Source organism: Silene latifolia, chromosome 3 (genome assembly GCF_048544455.1).
Source record: "Silene latifolia isolate original U9 population chromosome 3, ASM4854445v1, whole genome shotgun sequence".
NCBI lineage: Eukaryota > Viridiplantae > Streptophyta > Magnoliopsida > Caryophyllales > Caryophyllaceae > Silene > Silene latifolia.
Genome location: NC_133528.1, coordinates 145983864 through 146002037, shown reverse-complemented (window position 1 = coordinate 146002037; position 18174 = coordinate 145983864). Strand labels below are relative to the sequence as shown.

The 18174-nt window shown below is 41.3% G+C and overlaps 2 protein-coding genes across 2 annotated transcripts; both read left to right on the top strand.

The window, feature by feature from the left end:
* The first annotated feature begins 13198 nt into the window (after positions 1–13198).
* On the top strand, positions 13199–13684 carry LOC141649892 (uncharacterized). The gene has a single exon (XM_074458560.1). The coding sequence runs from the start codon at positions 13199–13201 to the stop codon at positions 13682–13684; it is 486 nt and encodes a 161-aa protein (XP_074314661.1).
* Positions 13685–15893: 2209 nt separating this feature from the next.
* Positions 15894–16340, top strand: LOC141649891 (uncharacterized). The gene has a single exon (XM_074458559.1). The coding sequence runs from the start codon at positions 15894–15896 to the stop codon at positions 16338–16340; it is 447 nt and encodes a 148-aa protein (XP_074314660.1).
* The last annotated feature ends 1834 nt before the right edge of the window (positions 16341–18174 follow it).

Sequence of the window (18174 nt, the reverse complement as noted above, 5' to 3'; positions counted from 1 at the left end):
TTAGTCCTTAATTGCCCACATGAGCTGATAACTCTGGCAATTATTCTGTGACGTTGGTTGATGGTGGGTTCAACGAGCCATAAGTCAACAAAGGTTGACCGACCAATCACGAGGCGATTTATACGGATATTTCGTAGGACACAATTGTGACATCGACGTGGAGTCCTAAATGTTTTATAACATTCGTTGCCCGGTCGTGGATAGGACTTCCATAGTGATCCTAAGAGTCGATTCTTAGACTATCGACTGTCTCTTGAGACTACGGCAGATTTTGGGTGACTTTGGTTTCTTTCTCACGGTCATCCGTAACAGGGGGCCAAGTAGATTTTTTCTGGGTCATTTCATGCTGTGCTTAGATCGGAAGGAGTCGAGTTGAAGGAAATATTCAGCCTTTATCGTGTACTCGATATTTCTCGGGGCCACTCGAGGAGTCAGAATCGAAATGCATGGCCATGCTCGGATACGGATTCGTTTTATCAGTTAAGTTACTCTCTAGTCGGGGAAACCACTCTAGATACAGATCGATTGTAAAATACGACCTTTGTGGATCCAGATCTGCAAATTGTTTTACATTGAGTGGGAGAGATTTTAAATGAATATGAGAATCGGTTATCGCACCTACACTTGTTCGGACAAGTGGGAGTTTGTTGGAGCTTGTGTCCTCCAGTTAGTGCGGATAACGTCATTGCACATACACTTGTACGGACAAGTGGGAGCTTGTTGGGGTTGGTGTCCTTAACAGTTAGTGCAAGGACTTATAAACCTCTAAAAGGATCAAAGGGCATACTTTGGTATTATTATCAGTTGATCCACGTTTATCAATAACGGTTGGCTTGCTAGATAAGTTTGACGTTATTGTCATACAGATGGCGGTGATCAACTGGTCCCTAAAAGTCACACCTATAGGATACGTTCGAGAGATGTGACGGTATGAAAATACTGTCATGTTGATGCCAAATATTGACTAACCAGTTAGTCCGAGTTATTTGACTAAGTAATTAGTCAAATATGTGATGTTGAGATATTATATTTAATACGGATTAAATATCATGGGCTAAGGCGAATTAACCAGTTAATTCGTAAAATTAAATATACGTGATTTATATTTAATTAAATGTATATTAAAATAAATTATACAATACTGTTTTGTCGGACACGTATTAATAATTCAGCTAACTCGTATTATTAGCTGATGCCTTAATTTCCGATAACCGATAACAGTTTATAATATAAACCCGTCATATACATTTTAGCGATTTTGCGAACTGCACCATGAGCCAAGACTAAAAGGAAGTGGAAGCCCACTTCCCTAGGTAGCCCATGGCCGGCCGAGTGAGAGGGAACAAAAGGGAGGGTTTCTCCTCCCTTCTAACCTAATCAAAACATTTGTAAAAAAACTAGGGTTTCGAGAGAGCATTTTTCTCTGTAGAAACCGAGATCTCACATCTCAAGCAAAACACACATCAGTTCTCCCTATATTGCAAGGCAATCGGAGAACACTGTTCTAGCACAAGGGCATATCTCGGACAAGGTCTTGGGTGCAACAATTAGGAGGGAATCTGGTTTGATTCCTGTTCTTTACGCCGTTCATCAAGGACCCGAGGTTGATTTCTATACACTTATCGTTTCTATTGTTTTTATCGTTTTATGACTATAAATTGCATGTTTAAATTTACGTTATAGTCCTGCAATTTAAGGGTAGTATACGGATATTAACCCACACACACATGACCCATCGACGTCCACAACAGCAGTCGACTCGGGCTCCTAGGTCGAAGGACCTCAGCGACAAAAGGAGGCGCTCCAGCGTACTCCGCCCAAGGTCTGGGCACCCACTGCGACAAGATAAGGCAAAGATCATTCCTATGATCAAATAAAGGCAAAGGATAAGAAATATAGATGAATACGAGTGGAATACTCACGCTGCTCAGCTGAAGGGCGTTCACATCCCGCCGGTACACATTGTGAGAAGAGCGCTTGCTCTTCGTCCGGCACATCACCCAATCCCTCACCACGGGATAGGCCTTCTCCAGCGGCTCTGTCCTCTTGGACGCGAGACTCGGGAAGTAAGAGTACACCCATGCCTATAAAACAAAATAATCAATGACGATCTTTCGTGATTCAACAAAGAAAGGAATTTACTTTGGTCTAGGGGAAGGTTCATACCTCCAACAGCAGTCCAGGTCCGACAGCGCCAGGAGAAGTCCCCTTCTCCATCAACTCCGGACGAACCATGGCCCTCATGAAGCGGATGAGGACCGCAAAACCAGCAGTGACCCAGTCCCAACGCCCTAGGGAACTCAGGTCAGAAAGAAAGGGTAGAAGCTTCGTCGATAGCCTCTCGCCCTTGTCTCCGAGTTAAATCGAAGACAAGAACCACCAAAGCCAAAGACGAGCTCTCTGCTCAGCTGTACAAGGAGGAGGAGCAGTCTCCCTCCCATCGATCGTCACCAGCGCCGGGGTCTTCCCCGCAAAGTAGTCTCGGACGTAGGTACTGGGTACCAAGCCCGGCACTGCAACAGCCTTCGGCGGCAAGCTCCAGCCGATCAACCTCCTCGCCTCGGCCGAATCCGCTCTCATAGCAGCCTCCGGCCACACCATCTCCTCGGTCCCACACGGCAGACCAGAAATCATGCCGTAATCCTCCAGAGTAACTCCCACCTCACCAAAAGGCAGGTGAAACGTGGAAGTCGTATCCCAGAATCGATCCAAGAAAGCACGGACCAGGCTAAGGTTGGCCCGCAACTTCCTCTTCACGATATCCCTCCAGACCTGAACCAGAGGACCGAACGCTCCGCGCTCGATCATGGCCCTCTCCTCCGCCGACAGCCACTCGTAGTGCTCCATCGCTGTCGTGTAACCCGAGAACGACCTGAGGTTCCCGGCCTCCTATTATGATTTGAAACAAAGCTATCTTTAGTTTTGAATGGAAATTTGCAAGAAATTTGGACGAAAAGAATGAAAGAGAATAGGTAATGAGTAGTGAATTCTTATTTACCAAGCTCTTCATCGTCCTGTAGGACAGGTGACCCTCTGCAGCCCACACAAGGTGCCTACTCTCCCGGTCTCGGCCACGTAGGAGCTCCCCTCGACGACCTCCTCGCCGACGTTGGCCCGTCTCCTCGGGCCTCCTCCTCCTCCTCCTCCTCCTCGACGGCCTCCTCCTCGTGAGCCTCGTCTCCAGTAGCCATCACCGCAGCGGTGAGGGCCTGCTCTAAAGCCTCCTCAACCGTAACGACGTCTATCTCCATGGGAGTCCTCCCAGAAGTAGAAGCCTCATCACCTGCACGTTAAAGTAAATTTAGGCCGCGTCACATGACGACAAGCCTTTGTTAAGGAGTTTTCGAGCCTCCAGAGCCCTGAAAACTGCCCTTTCTGGCCATCTTTGGCCATATTCCCGCCAATCTAATCGCTCATGTGATAAATTGGGTCAAAGTCAAGTCCAAGTCAAGGCCTAGTTCCGGGTTCAAGTCGAAAATTCGGCAGCATTTCGTTATAACGGCGATTATGCCCTAGAAAGGTGCCCTGAAAAAGCTGTCACAAACTAAAATTTCGAGATGGCAGAAAGTTTACCCATCATCCAAGGGTCCCAAATATCAAATTTCACCGCCAATGGGTAATCCTAAGGCTATTTTCGAAGCAATTTACGGTTCAGCTGTAAAACCGTCTCAAAATTTGCTTAAGGGCTCAAAACTCGATGAAAATTCAAAGCAAATACATGGTTATGTTCCTAACATTGCCTACTATCCATTTATAGCATCAATTTGTCATGACAAATCCATTTGGGGGAAAAGCCCCAAGTTTTCGATCAAAAGGGTCGAAAACCCTAGAATTTTCGGCTCAAAATTCGACGAATGTAGATGATTAATGCAAGATTAAGACACATACCTCGATTAGTCATATTTCAAGCAAGCTTTTGGATCAAACCTCGACGGAAATGGTGAAGATTTGAGAGAGAAATTGAAGGAAATGTGTTTCGAAATAATGAATAAAACCCTTCTGATTTCGCGTTTTTACGCGGAAAATTGCAAATTGGGAAAAGAGACGCAAGCGCTGCGCCTCTTCCAAAAGACACAGCTCTTGCTGCGCCTCTTCCTGGCGTTCTCTCCATACGAATTTTCAAAAATTCGTTATGAGTTCGTTATTTGTGGGCCCATCTTTGGTGCGCCTTTTCTTTAACGCTATTATATTCTTTTGGCCCGTTTCGATGGTTTTCTTTCGTTCCGGTCCGCATTTTGTCCGCGCAGCAGTATTTTGCAGTATTGCTCAAAATATTTGTCCCCAGCGCAGTAGTATTTTGCAGTACTGCTCACTCAGGATTTCTGTCACGACGATCAAGATGTTCCTAGTCGTCAATATATTTCCCAACAAGAGTTCGCTTGAGACCGACGCAAGCAGATTCAACCTCAAATTTTGCCAGAGTTCGCTTGAGACCGACGCAAGCGGATTCCCCAGCAGTTTCTACCAACGTCCTGCTGCTTTCACTATATTTTGTGTTTCCCCGCGGAGTTCGACAGGGTGTCGTTCTCCGGAAGTTCCTATACCCAAACCTTGGCCACCCTTAAGTTGATCTTATCGTTAGGCCTCCTTCCCGTCAATGCTTTCCTCTAGGGCCCCATACCCTAGCACCAATCTTTATGTATCTTTTAGGTCTTACCCTTAACTCCCACGCTTAACCTTAGCTCCTACGCACCTCCGAAAGCATCTCGAGAAAGAAGCCTCAGGTATGGTCTCTTCTTATGGCTGGCGAGCCTCCTTACGTAGTCTAATGGACTTTAAACGACCCTCCCCGATAGTCGATGGACTCTAAAATGTTCCCGACGACAGGTCCTTGGCTCAGACCCCTTGAGCCGCCTCGCGTCGCCATAGTCGTCAGGTTGTAATCTTCGATTGACCTGATGGCTATACTTTGACTTTCGCCTTGTCCAAGCCTCAGTCAAAGTGGGGACTCTGTAGACACCTCGTTTCTGCACCTCCCGCAAACCACCCGGTGATGATTGGGCCGCATGTTTGATTCGCGGAACGATTTGTGACAGTTCGTAAGTTTATCGTCAAGTGATTGCTCAAATATTAATGTCAACCTCTTAGTTGTCATCTACGTCCGGATACGGTCGTTTTGGCGATAATTAGAGTACATTCGAGTCCGGTCAAAAACCGTCTCCATTTTCTCGATAGTTTGTTAAATCCCGAGTCGGAATGTTCTGGAATGTTCCGGATATTTCTATTCCATATTTCACAAATTTTATCTTTTGGCAAATAATATTCCGTAATATTCACAAGATAATCGGATTATTTCCGTCCTACCATAACTCAAACGCGAAATCTTTCTTCAAAGAGGAAACCTCCGGGAATAGACGCAGCAGTCCGCGCCTCTTCCAAGGGACGCAGTGGCTGCTGCGCCTCTTCCCAGGCCCTTCTTTGCATGATTTACGTATCTTTTTTATATCTTTCCGAGATTCACTTCCAAAGAGTCTCCGAAACCCTACTCCTCCGTGTGATTAGTATAAATAGGAGCCTTCGCTCCTCATATTTCTCACGCGAGTGTCCGCCCTTCTCTTCTCCCTTTGCATTCTAGACTTCGTTCTTACTAATTGGCGCCTACGTGCTTGGACTTCCGACCACGTAAGCTCGGATCTTTCCGGGTACCAGCCTCTCCGTTGCATGACCGACCAATTTGACCAACTACACTCAATCAATCTTAATTAATCAATCGTTTTCCTCTTACGAGGGCACTCTCTTTGCATTCGCGTCGAGCATTCACTAGTCGATACTTAGTTCATCTCGTTTCGTCAACATGTAAGTCTGAGGGTGTATAATTCTCTTTATTTGTTGTATTTTACTTTTCGTATCAATTGTAAGGTTTATGTCGAAAACATCTAATTAAAACCGATTTCTAAAAATATGCTTTAAAACCTGTTTTTGCGGATTTCCAGTAGACAGACGTCGAGAAAAGACGCAGCAACTGCTGCGCCTCTTCGAAGGAGCGCAGTTCCTGCTGCGCCTCTTCGTGAGGCTGCCGCAGTTCCTGCTTCTTTTCTTCTTCCTCGTCCTCTGTAATTCGTCTTTCTTATTTGTTTCTGTTCGTATTTCGTCAATTCGTTCGCATGATAGTTTAATAATCATATGTATATTTAATCATCATCATGTTCATGTTTTAATTGTCATAAATCCGACTTAAATCTCAAGTAGTCAATATTTGCGGGTTTTCGTCATTAATATTCAATCCGAGTTTTAGAGATTCAATTCATTCATATTGAGTTTCTGGGATTCATTGTTGGTATATTTGCATCCGTATTCATTGTCAATTCGTCATATTCATCATGTTTAGTCTAATCAATTAATTAGTTTGTTTAGTTGTTTATTGATCTCATTCATTAACATCGTCCATTCATGTAATTAATTCATTAGCATCCGTCTCATTTATATTTTACTGCTTTTATGACCCCTTCATATGTAAATAATCCTGTTAATCACTTCTATCCGAGTAATATCATCAATCGATCCATTAAAATTAACAATTAACATTAACGATTTGCAGTTCCGGCTTCACAGCCAGAACTCACCCTTGAACAGAGACGCAAGAATCGCTGCGCGCTCTTTCAGAGGGCGCAGCTCTAACTGCTTTGTTCAGTTGAGTTCTGTCCCTGAACTCCTTTTCTGCCTTGACCTAGTTTAATTAGTTTACGTAATTAATTAACTAATATCCGTATTATCACTTGATTCCTGTTCTTTAATTCTTTTATTCCTTTTTTTTCCCAAATTGTCCGTTTTAAAGGTGTTTTCGACATAAATCGCCTAATCCGTTGTAATTATTGTAATTTATAATTATTATGTTTCTTTTGTTGTTTGTATGCTTTCACATGTAATCAACATTAAATCCAACTTCGACCCAATTGTTTGCTAATTAATTGTTCAACCGACTTAGTTAATTCTCACATGCTATGATTAATCTAATGGATGTTGCATTGCATGCATATGGCCGACGATATATCGAGTATGAATAACTTCCCTAATCATTAGTAGAGGCCGCTATCGAGGCGGGCGGGATTAGGTGTTTGATCAAAAGAGCTTCCTAATACGTACCCTCACCCCTTACTCCAGATCTCCGTGAGCACCCGTGTTCATTGGCATCCACGAGAGTCATTCTAGACATAGAATGCTAAGGGTAACGATTGCTTAGTGTTCATGTCACTACTTTGTGTCTTGACATGACACGAGGTATTCGAACGGTTCCAATTTCCCATAAAAATTGGTGGCGACTCCATACAAAATGCAAACGCTTGTCCCCGTTTCTCACCAAGCGCCCCCGTGGGCGGCCCGCTGTCCACAAATTCCAGCTACCTTATTTTCCGGCAATTGCTTATAAATGGAGAGGGGAAGAAATCAAGAGGATACCAATTGGTTAGAAATGTCCTTCAACGAATTAATGAAATCTCGCTAATTTAGCTAATGAATTAATTGGGTTAGGTCGATTCGAAATGAAGTCGTAAATACACCATGTATGCTTACGATGGGTATGTTTATCTCCAATTCTACTACCAAATATATCTTCGGTTGTTATTATCAAGTCATTCTAATACGTTCCGATTCAATATAACATTTTTTTTTATTACACGTATTTCATTGCTTAGTAATTTATCTAAAAAGACAAATTAGTTATTAACAGAAAAAATAGTTTTCTTATAAAAATAAAAGGACTCGTATTCCGAGACTATCTTACCTTGTCATTTCAATAAGTCTTGCTTCAGACGGTCTGAATAAAACGGACAAAGACCCTGCTCTTTTGGACTGAAATTTTCTGAACTGAAATGAATGGAGCTAAACTGAACTTAATGGACCTGAACTGAACTAAACTAAACTTATCTGAACTGAAATAAAATAATAATAAAAAGATTGTAATAATAATAACATTAATAATATATAATACTTATCATAATAATTTAATATATAAAAAAATAAAATAGTAATAATAATAATAATAATAATAATAATAATAATAATAATAATAATAACAATAATAATAATAATAATAATAATAATAATAATAATAATAATAATAATAATAATAATAATAATAATAATAATAATAATAATAATAATAATAATAATAATAATAAGACCATTGAGCTAATGGACTTGGTTGCGAGGATTGAGGACCCACAATGTGAGTTGCTTCTTCTTCGAGCTTGTACTGGTATTTCTAAGCTCTACATCTCCCTTCGTACTTGCTCCCCTAGTGTTTTTAGGTCTGTTCATCTTCCTTTTGATGCCGCTCTTCGTTCTAGCTTGGAACGTATTGTCACCGCATCAGGGCCGGGTTTTGGGAATTGGCAGTGGCACCTTGCTACATTGCCTTTTCATCTTGGTGGTCTTGGTGTCTATGCGGCGAGAGATGTTTTATTTTATGCTTTTATTGCGTCCCGTTTGCAGGCTAAGCTCCTCGGCCCTTCTGGTATTGTAGCTGCTGGCCCTGCTTTTGATGATGCCGCGCAGGTGTTTACTGCGACTACAGGTTCTGGTATATTAGGTTTGTAACACCCTCTCATACCAAGGTGCCTTACCAGGACCACCCTACCATGAAAGTGTGTTACCATCTCGGTTACCCGAGGTTAGTAAATATCATAAGCGTCTGAACAAAGCACATTTATTAAAGTACTAATGATATAAAGTTTACATCAAAACCAAATCCCAACTGATCCAACGAGAAAATGTAAATAAATGTCTACCAACTGAAAATCATAACTACGACTCGAACAGTGATGCTACAACTGATGATGACAATGCCCCCATGACTGTCCCAAGCTCACCAAAAGCAATACCTGTCAAGTCTGCTTACCATCCCCGAATGGATCACCGTAGGTTATACAAACAACAACACGGGGTCAGTATTACTCAATCAATGTAAGGCAAACAACACGATAACCAGCTGATCATCCACACTCCCCGGTCTCCCGATCTCACACAGTAACCGACTACACACCGAAGTGTGTAGCCCTGCCAGATTACCCATCGCAACAGGTAATCCACGCCGCCAGTGGGTGACCGCAACCGATCCCACCAAGTCCAGCTCATCAACGAGCGACTAAACAAATCCCTGTCCCTTAATGTGCACATCCAGTCCCGTGGCGGGTTCCACGGAGGGCGAACTAGGGTGTGAAGTCACTCTCGCAAGTGACTCCACCACAATCACAAACACACAGCATTACCGCTGTCACAACCACTCTACGCCAACACCGTCACAACAACGCCCATACTCTGATGATCAGCAGTTAACAAATATCACGGAACAATCATGCCATACAATTAACAGTAAAACTGAGTAGGAAACCCTACCTTAGTAATAAACAGCGGAATGTAGGTCAGGCAATCAAAAAGGCTCCTCTACGAAGTCTTCTCCTATACAATAATCACATAGCACAATTACATAAAGAACCATTCCCCTTTTATTCCCCAATTCCAACATACAGTATTCCCCAATAAAACATAAATGACATAGGAAATAAACTTACCAACAGTAGAACGCGAGGTTGCACGTAAAGGTCGCAACGATTGCACACACACGAGATTAGAGGATGATTTAGGAGTGATTAGAGAGTAATGAAAGTAATCGTAAAAGTGATTAGGGTTAAAATGATGTTTTAGAAACTGACGGTAATTATAAAATAACCCTAAACACTCCCGCATCAAACCGCTAAAACAACACTCGCCAGACCGGATACTCGGTCGAGTAAAGGTATACTCGGCCGAGTATCCTCTACTCGGTCGAGTATTCCCATACTCGGCCGAGTTTTCATCGGCAGAATCAAAACAGACCCTATAAATAACATTACTCGGCCGAGTAGGCTCTACTTGGTTGAGTATGCAACTTAATAGAATCCGTAGTATTACAAGGTCACCCTAGTGAAATTGCTGCCCCCAAACTTATGAAGAAATTGGCAGACATTTTTTTCACGACGGTTGTTGCTGCCTCAGAGTCTGTTTTCTCTTTGACACCACGCCAGCTTGCTTTATGGCAGTCTCAGCAGGGTTCTCACTCCTCTGATTGGTTACGTGCGGTTCCTATCTCAGGGTTGGGGCAGACTATGAACGGGAGGACTTACCGTAGTGTGCTGGGGTATCGTCTGGGTGTTCCGTTATTCACGGTATCTAGGCCCTGTCCTGCTTGCTCTCGAGTTTTTTCTGGGGATGTTTTTGGGGACCACGTTGTTTCTTGTACTGGTACTGTGGGCGTTAAACATCGCCATAACCTTGTCCGGGACTCTCTTTTCGACATCTATTACTGCGGGGAAGGAGGTTGATATCGGTTTGATTGATGGGCATGTTAGCTCTCTTCGTCCTGCGGATTTATTGCTTTATTCTTGGGACAGGGGGCGTGATGTGTGCGTCGACCTGACATGTTCTTCACCTTTGACTCAGACTGGGTTGACAGATTTTTGTGCGGGCCGGGTTGTCGCGATCTTTGCTCAAATGAAAAGTGTGCTAAGTATGGGGATTTGTGCGCGGTAGCGGGTTATGGTTTTCTTCCTTTCTCTTTCTCTTCACTTGGGGAGCTGGGTTCGGATGCTGTTGTCTTGCTCAAGCAGATCCAGAAATTCTCGGTATTTCAGGATACAGGGGCTCGGGTGGCCGCTAATATTTTTACTAGACTTAGCTTCGCTATTGCTAAGGGTGTGGGAGCCCAAATTGTCTCTCGGCTCCCCACCAATTTCATGTAAACTTTTATTTTTATTTTAATGAAAGCTGCGCGCATCCTTTACAAATTAAAAAAAAATATATATAATAATAATAATAATAATAATAATAATAATAATAATAATAATAATAATAATAATAATATATTAGTAATATAAATGATAACATTATTAATAATAATATAATATATAAATAATAATAAGTAAAAATTAATATGATAAGTATAATATAATAATAGTATAAATATTATAAATAATAATAATAATAATAATAATAATAATAATAAATATAATGAATAATAATAATCGGTCTAATAATAATAATATATTAATATTAGAGGTTTGATTTTTTCGGGTCAAACAATCAAGTCAGCGTTATTCGAGTTTGGGTCGGGTCAACACGCTCCGTTCGGATATATGCTGCGTTGATACTTGGGTTCCTCAAGAGGTACCTGCAAAGGTAGAAATGCCTGACCCGACCCGAAAAACCGACCGAAACCAGCCCGAAAATAACTCGGATATGACCCGCACTTTTCAACCCGAACCCAAAGACGACCGAATCCGATAATAACCCGCAGAATTAGGGTCAAAACCCAATAAACCCGTTCGGCCCGTTTGACATGTCTATACACAAGCAACACACATGGCCTCAGAGGTTACCAAGGGGGTCATCTCCATGCCTAAGTCAGTATGGTACTGGACGTATAACTGGGCCTCGCTAGACGCAGGGGTCTCGCCACTCAATCTCGGAAATCTCTTAAATGCTTGACGAGTCTTACTTCTAAAGAGAAAAAATTGTTAGGTGAGATATCTCTTACATGAATCTTGCCCGTTTTCCCTATGGAATGGATCCAAGGATAATATTTATAAAGGTCCAAATGAACCTTTTTTGTACGAGGTGGCAAACACATAAACACTTGAATCCGCGAGACCCACAGGTTGCATGCGGGCTGGGTCGGTTGAGCTGTCCTGTGAATAATAATATTAACTATTAAGTCTATAATAATATTTAATATAATAATAAAAAAATATAATACATACTAAAAAATATAATAATAATAACATTAGTAAATAATTTAATATAATAATAATAATAATAATAATAATAATAATAATAAGAAGAAGAAGAAGAAGAAGAAGAAGAAGAAGAATAATATAAAATAAGAATAATAATGTTGAAATAATAGGTATCCCTGAACTTGTAATTGAGACGGAAGACGAAGCAGAATCTGAAAGAGAAGAGGAGGATGGTGAGAATACGGTGGTGTCTGAGACGCAGGAAAGTTGTGAGGATGACCAGGTTATAAAAACAGAGGATATTCCGAATGATGAACAGGGTCAAGGAAAAGAGGAGACTAAAATGTTGCAGTTAGAGGATGAAGATGTGGAGGAGGAGGTTGAGTACTGGAGTCAAGCCGTGGTTTGCTTCATTCTTGGTGCTAACCCTCCATGAGAGATCATAGAGGGATTTATCAGGCGCATTTGAACGAAATTCAATATTGATAAGATTTTCTTCATGCCTAATGGGATCTTTTTAGTAAGGTTTAAAACTATGGAGATGAAAAATAAGGTCCTACAATCAGGATATTATATGTTTGACAATAAGCCATTGATTGTTAAGGAGTGGGTAAAAGATATGGAAATGAAGAAGGATGATGTGAGTTCAGTGCCAGCCTGGATAAGGTTACATAATCTCTCATTGAAATTCTGGGGGAAGGGGTTGCCCAAATTTGACAGCTTGGTAGAGAAATACGTCAAGAGTGATGTAGCTACAGAGGAGAGAACAAGGTTGGGCTATGCCAGGGTAATGGTGGAAATGGAGGTGGATCAAAAGCTGCTTGGAAAAATTGAGTTCAAAGATGAGAAGGGTGTTGTGAATCAGGTGGCAGTGGAATATGAATGGAAACCGATTAGGTGCACAAAATGTAAGGGTATGGGGCATGATAAGAAACAATGTAAACGGGGAGAACAGAAGAAACAAGAGGTTCAAATAGTTAAAAAAGTCTGGAGACATGTGGTGTCTAAGCCTGCAGTGAAGCCAGCTGCTAGGAATACTGTTGTCCAGCCTGTGCAGTCACTTACAAGTCCTGTTGTTAGGGAGGAAGAACGTGTTCTTACTCCTACTAAAAGACTTGTTAAAATGCATTGGCAGGAGAGGAGTGGTGATGGATATAGTAGAGAAAATTTTGGAGCTCATTCTTATAAAGAGATTCTTGCATCTCCTTCAAACAAGACTGTGTTAGCTCAAGGTTACTCTCCCTCACATTTTTGTTCCAATGGATAGTATGGGTTTATGGAATGTGAGGGGTATGAATAGAGTAGGCAAACAGAAGCATATTAGTTACTTTTTACAGAATAAAGATGTAGGATTATTTGGTTTATTGGAGACTAAAATAAAGAATAAAGCTTTCAATAAAGTAGTAAATAGTTTCAATAATGGTTGGAGTATTACTACCAATAATGGTTATCATAGTGGTTGAAGGATTTGGGTACTATGGAAGCCTGGGATGTATAGGGTGCATGTCATTGAATACAATGCTCAATATATCCATATGAAGGTGCAGGCATTGGTGTCTAGGAATGTTTTCTACTTGACTATGGTATATGCATTCAATGGCATCAATGAGAGGGCACCTTTGTGGGATCAATTGAGAAAGATTGCTAGCCATATTTCTGGACCATGGGCTATAGCTGGAGACTTCAACTGTGTGCTAGCTGCTCATGAGAGGTTTGGAGGTGCTACGTCTTTGGCTGAGATGGAGCCCTTTAGAAAGTGTGTTGATGATTGTGAAGTTCTTGACATCACTGATGTAGGGTCTGTGTTTACTTGGAATAATAAACAGAAGCCTGAGGAGCGGATATACAATAGATTGGATAGGTTTCTGGTGAATAGGGCTTGGTGTGATAGCTTCCCTGATATGTATGCTCAGTTCTTGCCTGAGGAGATGATGGATCATACACCGTGTATAGTTAAGAGTAATAAGGTGGTGTAAGGCAATAAGAGCTTCAAATATTTCAACATGTGGGGCAAGTCTAAAGAGTTTCTCCCCATGGTGAAAGAGCAATGGAATCATGATATTGATGGGACTCCTATCTTTAAATTGGCTAAAAATCTTAAAAACCTCAAGCCAGGTTTGAAGAGACTGAATAGGGAGGGATTTAGTGATATTAAGAAGAATACTGGCATCATAGAAAAACAGGTTGAGGAGATGCAGATTCAATTGAGAGTTGATCCTTCTGACCTGAATTTGATAGGCCAGGAGTTTGAGGCCAGTCTGACGCTTAAGGAGATGCAATGTGCTAGGGATAGCTTCTTGCTCCAGAAAGCTAAGAGTGAGTGGATCAAGGAAGGTGATACAAAACACTTCCTATTTTCATAGTATCATCAAGAAGAGGAGAAACAGGAATAAGATTTTTGTGATTGAGGATATGAATGGAAAGGTGTGTGACACTAGTGATCAGGTACAGTCAGCCTTTCTGAAATTCTATGAGCATTTGCTGGGGACTAGCCAGGCTACCAAACCAGTCCATAAGCGAGTTATTGATCAGGGGAAGAGATGTACCAGGGATCATCATGCTCAGCTGCTTAGACCAGTTACAGGGGAGGAAATCAAAGAAGCTATGTTTAGCATCCCTCACATCAAGGCCCTTGGCCCTGATGGATACACTAGTGGTTTCTTCAGAGATGCATGGGGAGAAATAGGCAAGGAGGTAGTAGATGCAGTCAAGGATTTTTTCCTGAATGGGAGACTTTTGAAACAGTTTAATGCTACTACTTTGACACTCATTCCAAAGTGTGAGAGGCCTAAAGATGTATCCCAATTTCGTCCCATTGCCTGTTGCAATGTAGTATACAAAGTCATCTCCAAATTGCTTTGCACTAGACTGACATTTGTGCTGCCTGAAATTGTCCACACAAATCAGGGAGCTTTTATACAAGACAGGAGCATTCAGGAGAATATCTTAATATGCCAGGATCTTATTAGGCTTTATGAGAGGCCTGTTGTGTCTCCCAGATGTATGCTTAAAATTGACTTACAAAAGGCTTATGACACAGTAGAGTGGAGCTTTGTAGGGCAGCTGATGGACATGCTGGAGTTTCCTGAGGGATTTAAAAATAAAATCTTGCAATGTATCACAACTCCCACATTTTCATTGGCTCTCAATGGAGAGAGTTTTGGGTACTTCCCTGCTAAGAGAGGTCTGAGACAAGGAGATCCATTGTCCCCGCTGATTTTCACCTTGTGCATGGATTACTTGACAAGAATGTTGAAGTTTGCTGCTGTCAAGTTCCAGTTCAAGTATCACCCCCTTTGTAAACAATTGAGAATCACTAACCTAATGTTTGCTGATGATGTGCTGATGTTCAGTAATGGGGATGCTATGTCTATGATGTTGCTGCTGAAGTCTTTCTCAACTTTTTCAGAAACTTCTGGGCTTAAAGTGAGTGCAAGCAAGTCTAATGCTTACTTTAATGGAGTGAATGAAGAGCTTAAGAATGATTTTCTGAGTGTGTCTGGGTTTAAGGAAGGCAAGCTGCCTTTCAAGTATTTAGGGATGCCAATTCAGACTACGAGGCTAAAGAAGAAGGATTATGAGTGCTTGGTGGATAAGATATGCAACAGAATCCATAGCTATGGTGCCAGGAAGTTTTCTTATGCAGGCAGACTTATTCTGGTCCAGCATGTTCTGAATTCATTGCATTCATATTGGGCATCTTTGTTTGTTCTTCCAAAAGGAGTCATACATAGAATAGAAGCCATTTGTAGGAACTTCTTATGGGATGGCAGTGCTGAGTACAGGCGCATTCCTTTAGTTGCCTGGGATACTGTCTGCAGCCCCAAGCAGGAAGGGGGATTGGGTCTAAAGAACCAGGAATTATGGAACATAGCTATGGTTGGAAGGCTTGTGGATTGGATAACAACAAAGAAGGAGTCCTTATTGGTTCAATGGGTGAATGCTAACTACTTGAAGGGGAGTAACTGGCAGGAATATACAGCAACCAGTAATTCCAGCTGGGTGTGGAGGAGGATTTGCAAGGTGAAGCAGTTGCTAGCTACTGGTTACAGTCAGGGGATTTGGCAGGTGCAGCCGTCTGGTTACACTCCTGCTGGTTGTTATGAGTGGCTCAGAGGAGCAAGGAACAAGGTTGAGTGGCATAATGTTGTATGAGATAGTTGGAACCTTCCTAAACACATATTTATGGGTTGGCTCATAGCTCACAATTCTTTGCACACAAACAGTAGACTGAAGAGGTTTGGGATGAATGTTGATGGATTATGTTTCCTCTGTGGATTGGCTGATGAGGCACAACAGCACCTGTTCTTTGAGTGCGCTTTCAGCAGAAGAGTTATACATTCTTTGATGTTGTGTACTGGTTTAAAGCTACCTGAGACTAATGTCCTGCACTGGTGCACCCATACTCCAGGTCTGAAACTTCAAAGAAAGGTAATGAATGCCATGGTTCTGAGTGTTATGTATCAAGTGTGGCAGCAGAGAAACAAGTGTAGAATAGAGCAGATGGTGATGAGAACAATGCGTGTGGCACAGCTGATCAGTGATGACATGAAGAAAAGGATAAAGGAAAGGGACAAGAGGAAGATGACACCACATGAACTAGATTGGCTAGGGAGTTTTAAGTTTATATAAGTTCATGAAAGGTTTAGGCCTTTCTTTCTTATAATTGAAACTCTTTTTTATATATAAATATAATATACTCACATTTTACCAAAAAAAAAACAGAACTGAACTGAATGAAGCTGAACTGAACTGAACAAAACTGAAGAGAGTTGAACTAAACTGAACTTATATAAGAACTGAAATTAAGTCCAAAAGAAGAGGGCCTAAATGTCACCATTTTTTTTAATAGAATGTAACATTTAATGACAAAATGGCGTAATAACATTGTCTTCGGTCGTGACGAGGAGAACCCAATCAATCCACGAGCTTTCCTCATCGGTCAATTTGAAGTAACTAAACAGGCCTTTGATCGCTTCTCACTTTTTACTCCCAATCCGACTTCTGCGGTCAGAGAAGTATTCATTAGATTACTCAATACTAACGGAGCTGCTATAGGGAATTCGGGGAAAGCAGGATGTGGAGGAATATTTCGAGATGAGGCAGGTAATTTTATCAATGCATATTTTTTCTCAGCTGGTATCTGCTCCTCCATGAAAGCCGAAATACTTGCGCTCTTGGCGGGTCTTGAAAGAGCGAGAGAACTACGATTGAAGAAGCTGCTAATCCATATGGATAATCGGCCTTGTGTTGAACTTATTCTCGAAGATCAGCTTGTTAGTAACAGTCTTAAGTATTTGGTTAAAAAATGCAAAGAGCTAATCAACGATGTCAGCTGGACAATCAAACTGGAGCATGCTTATATGAAAGCTAATCGCGCAAGTGACTACCTTGTCAATTATGGAGTCAATTCTAGCACCATTCCGACTATTCTGGATTATCCTCCTTTCGATCTTCGACATATTCTTAGATAAGACATTTTCAGGGTGGCTTTCCCCCGTCTAGTAGCTAGTTAATCACGGGGCTTGCCCCTCTTATGTACCAAAAAAAATGTTGTAACTAAAGTTGTCACTTTTTATCCTAAAAATGATGGTAACATTTTATCATAAAATAATACTCCCTCCGTACCACACCAATGGTAACATGGTAAAAAATGGGATATTTAAGAAAAGAGGGTAAAAGTAGGGGCAAAGATGGAAAGTAAAGTGAATATAAGGGATTAAATTATTGGGTTGGTGAGTGGGCTACAAGGCCCACAAATGGTCATTGTGTAAATATAAGGAGAATATAAGGGTATTATTGTAAAAAATAGCCTATTTATAGTATGTTACCATTGATGTGGTACGACCTTATTAGGTAAGTGCAACCATTGGTTTGGTACGGAGGGAGTAATATTTATCGTAAAATGGTTATATTGGTTCGTCTTATTTTAGATGGGAAATAGAAGACGGAAAATAACCAATCTGAAATAAGAATTTGAGTTATAATTTGGGTTATTGCTGGTGCAGCTAGTCTTGTTATAGACGAATATATCCGTCTATAGTTAAAGACGGGTCAAATAGCTTGAAAGTGGTGATATTTTTGGCCCCCATCACCCCACTTGTTAGTTGTCCTATTAGGAATGTGGTATTGTATTGGACCCGTCTTTAGTTATAGATGGATGGATATTTACTGTTTATAATGAGATTTATCCCATTTAGGAGTTAATCTTTTACAATTGGCTACTACTACGGAGTATTACAGAAAACTAAGAAAAGGCTGTGACCTGTGGTACTTTTCAAATAAAAAAGGAATAAACTTTGGCAGACAATTCATAAGCCCTACAGACTCAACTGTGTAAACCCAGATAAAGTGAATGCCTCTACTGTAAAAATACTATCTCCATTCAATTCCACTTTGCATGTTTTTCTTTTGCACACTATTTATAAGCGGATATTCAACTTCGATTTTCTCTCAATACATAAGT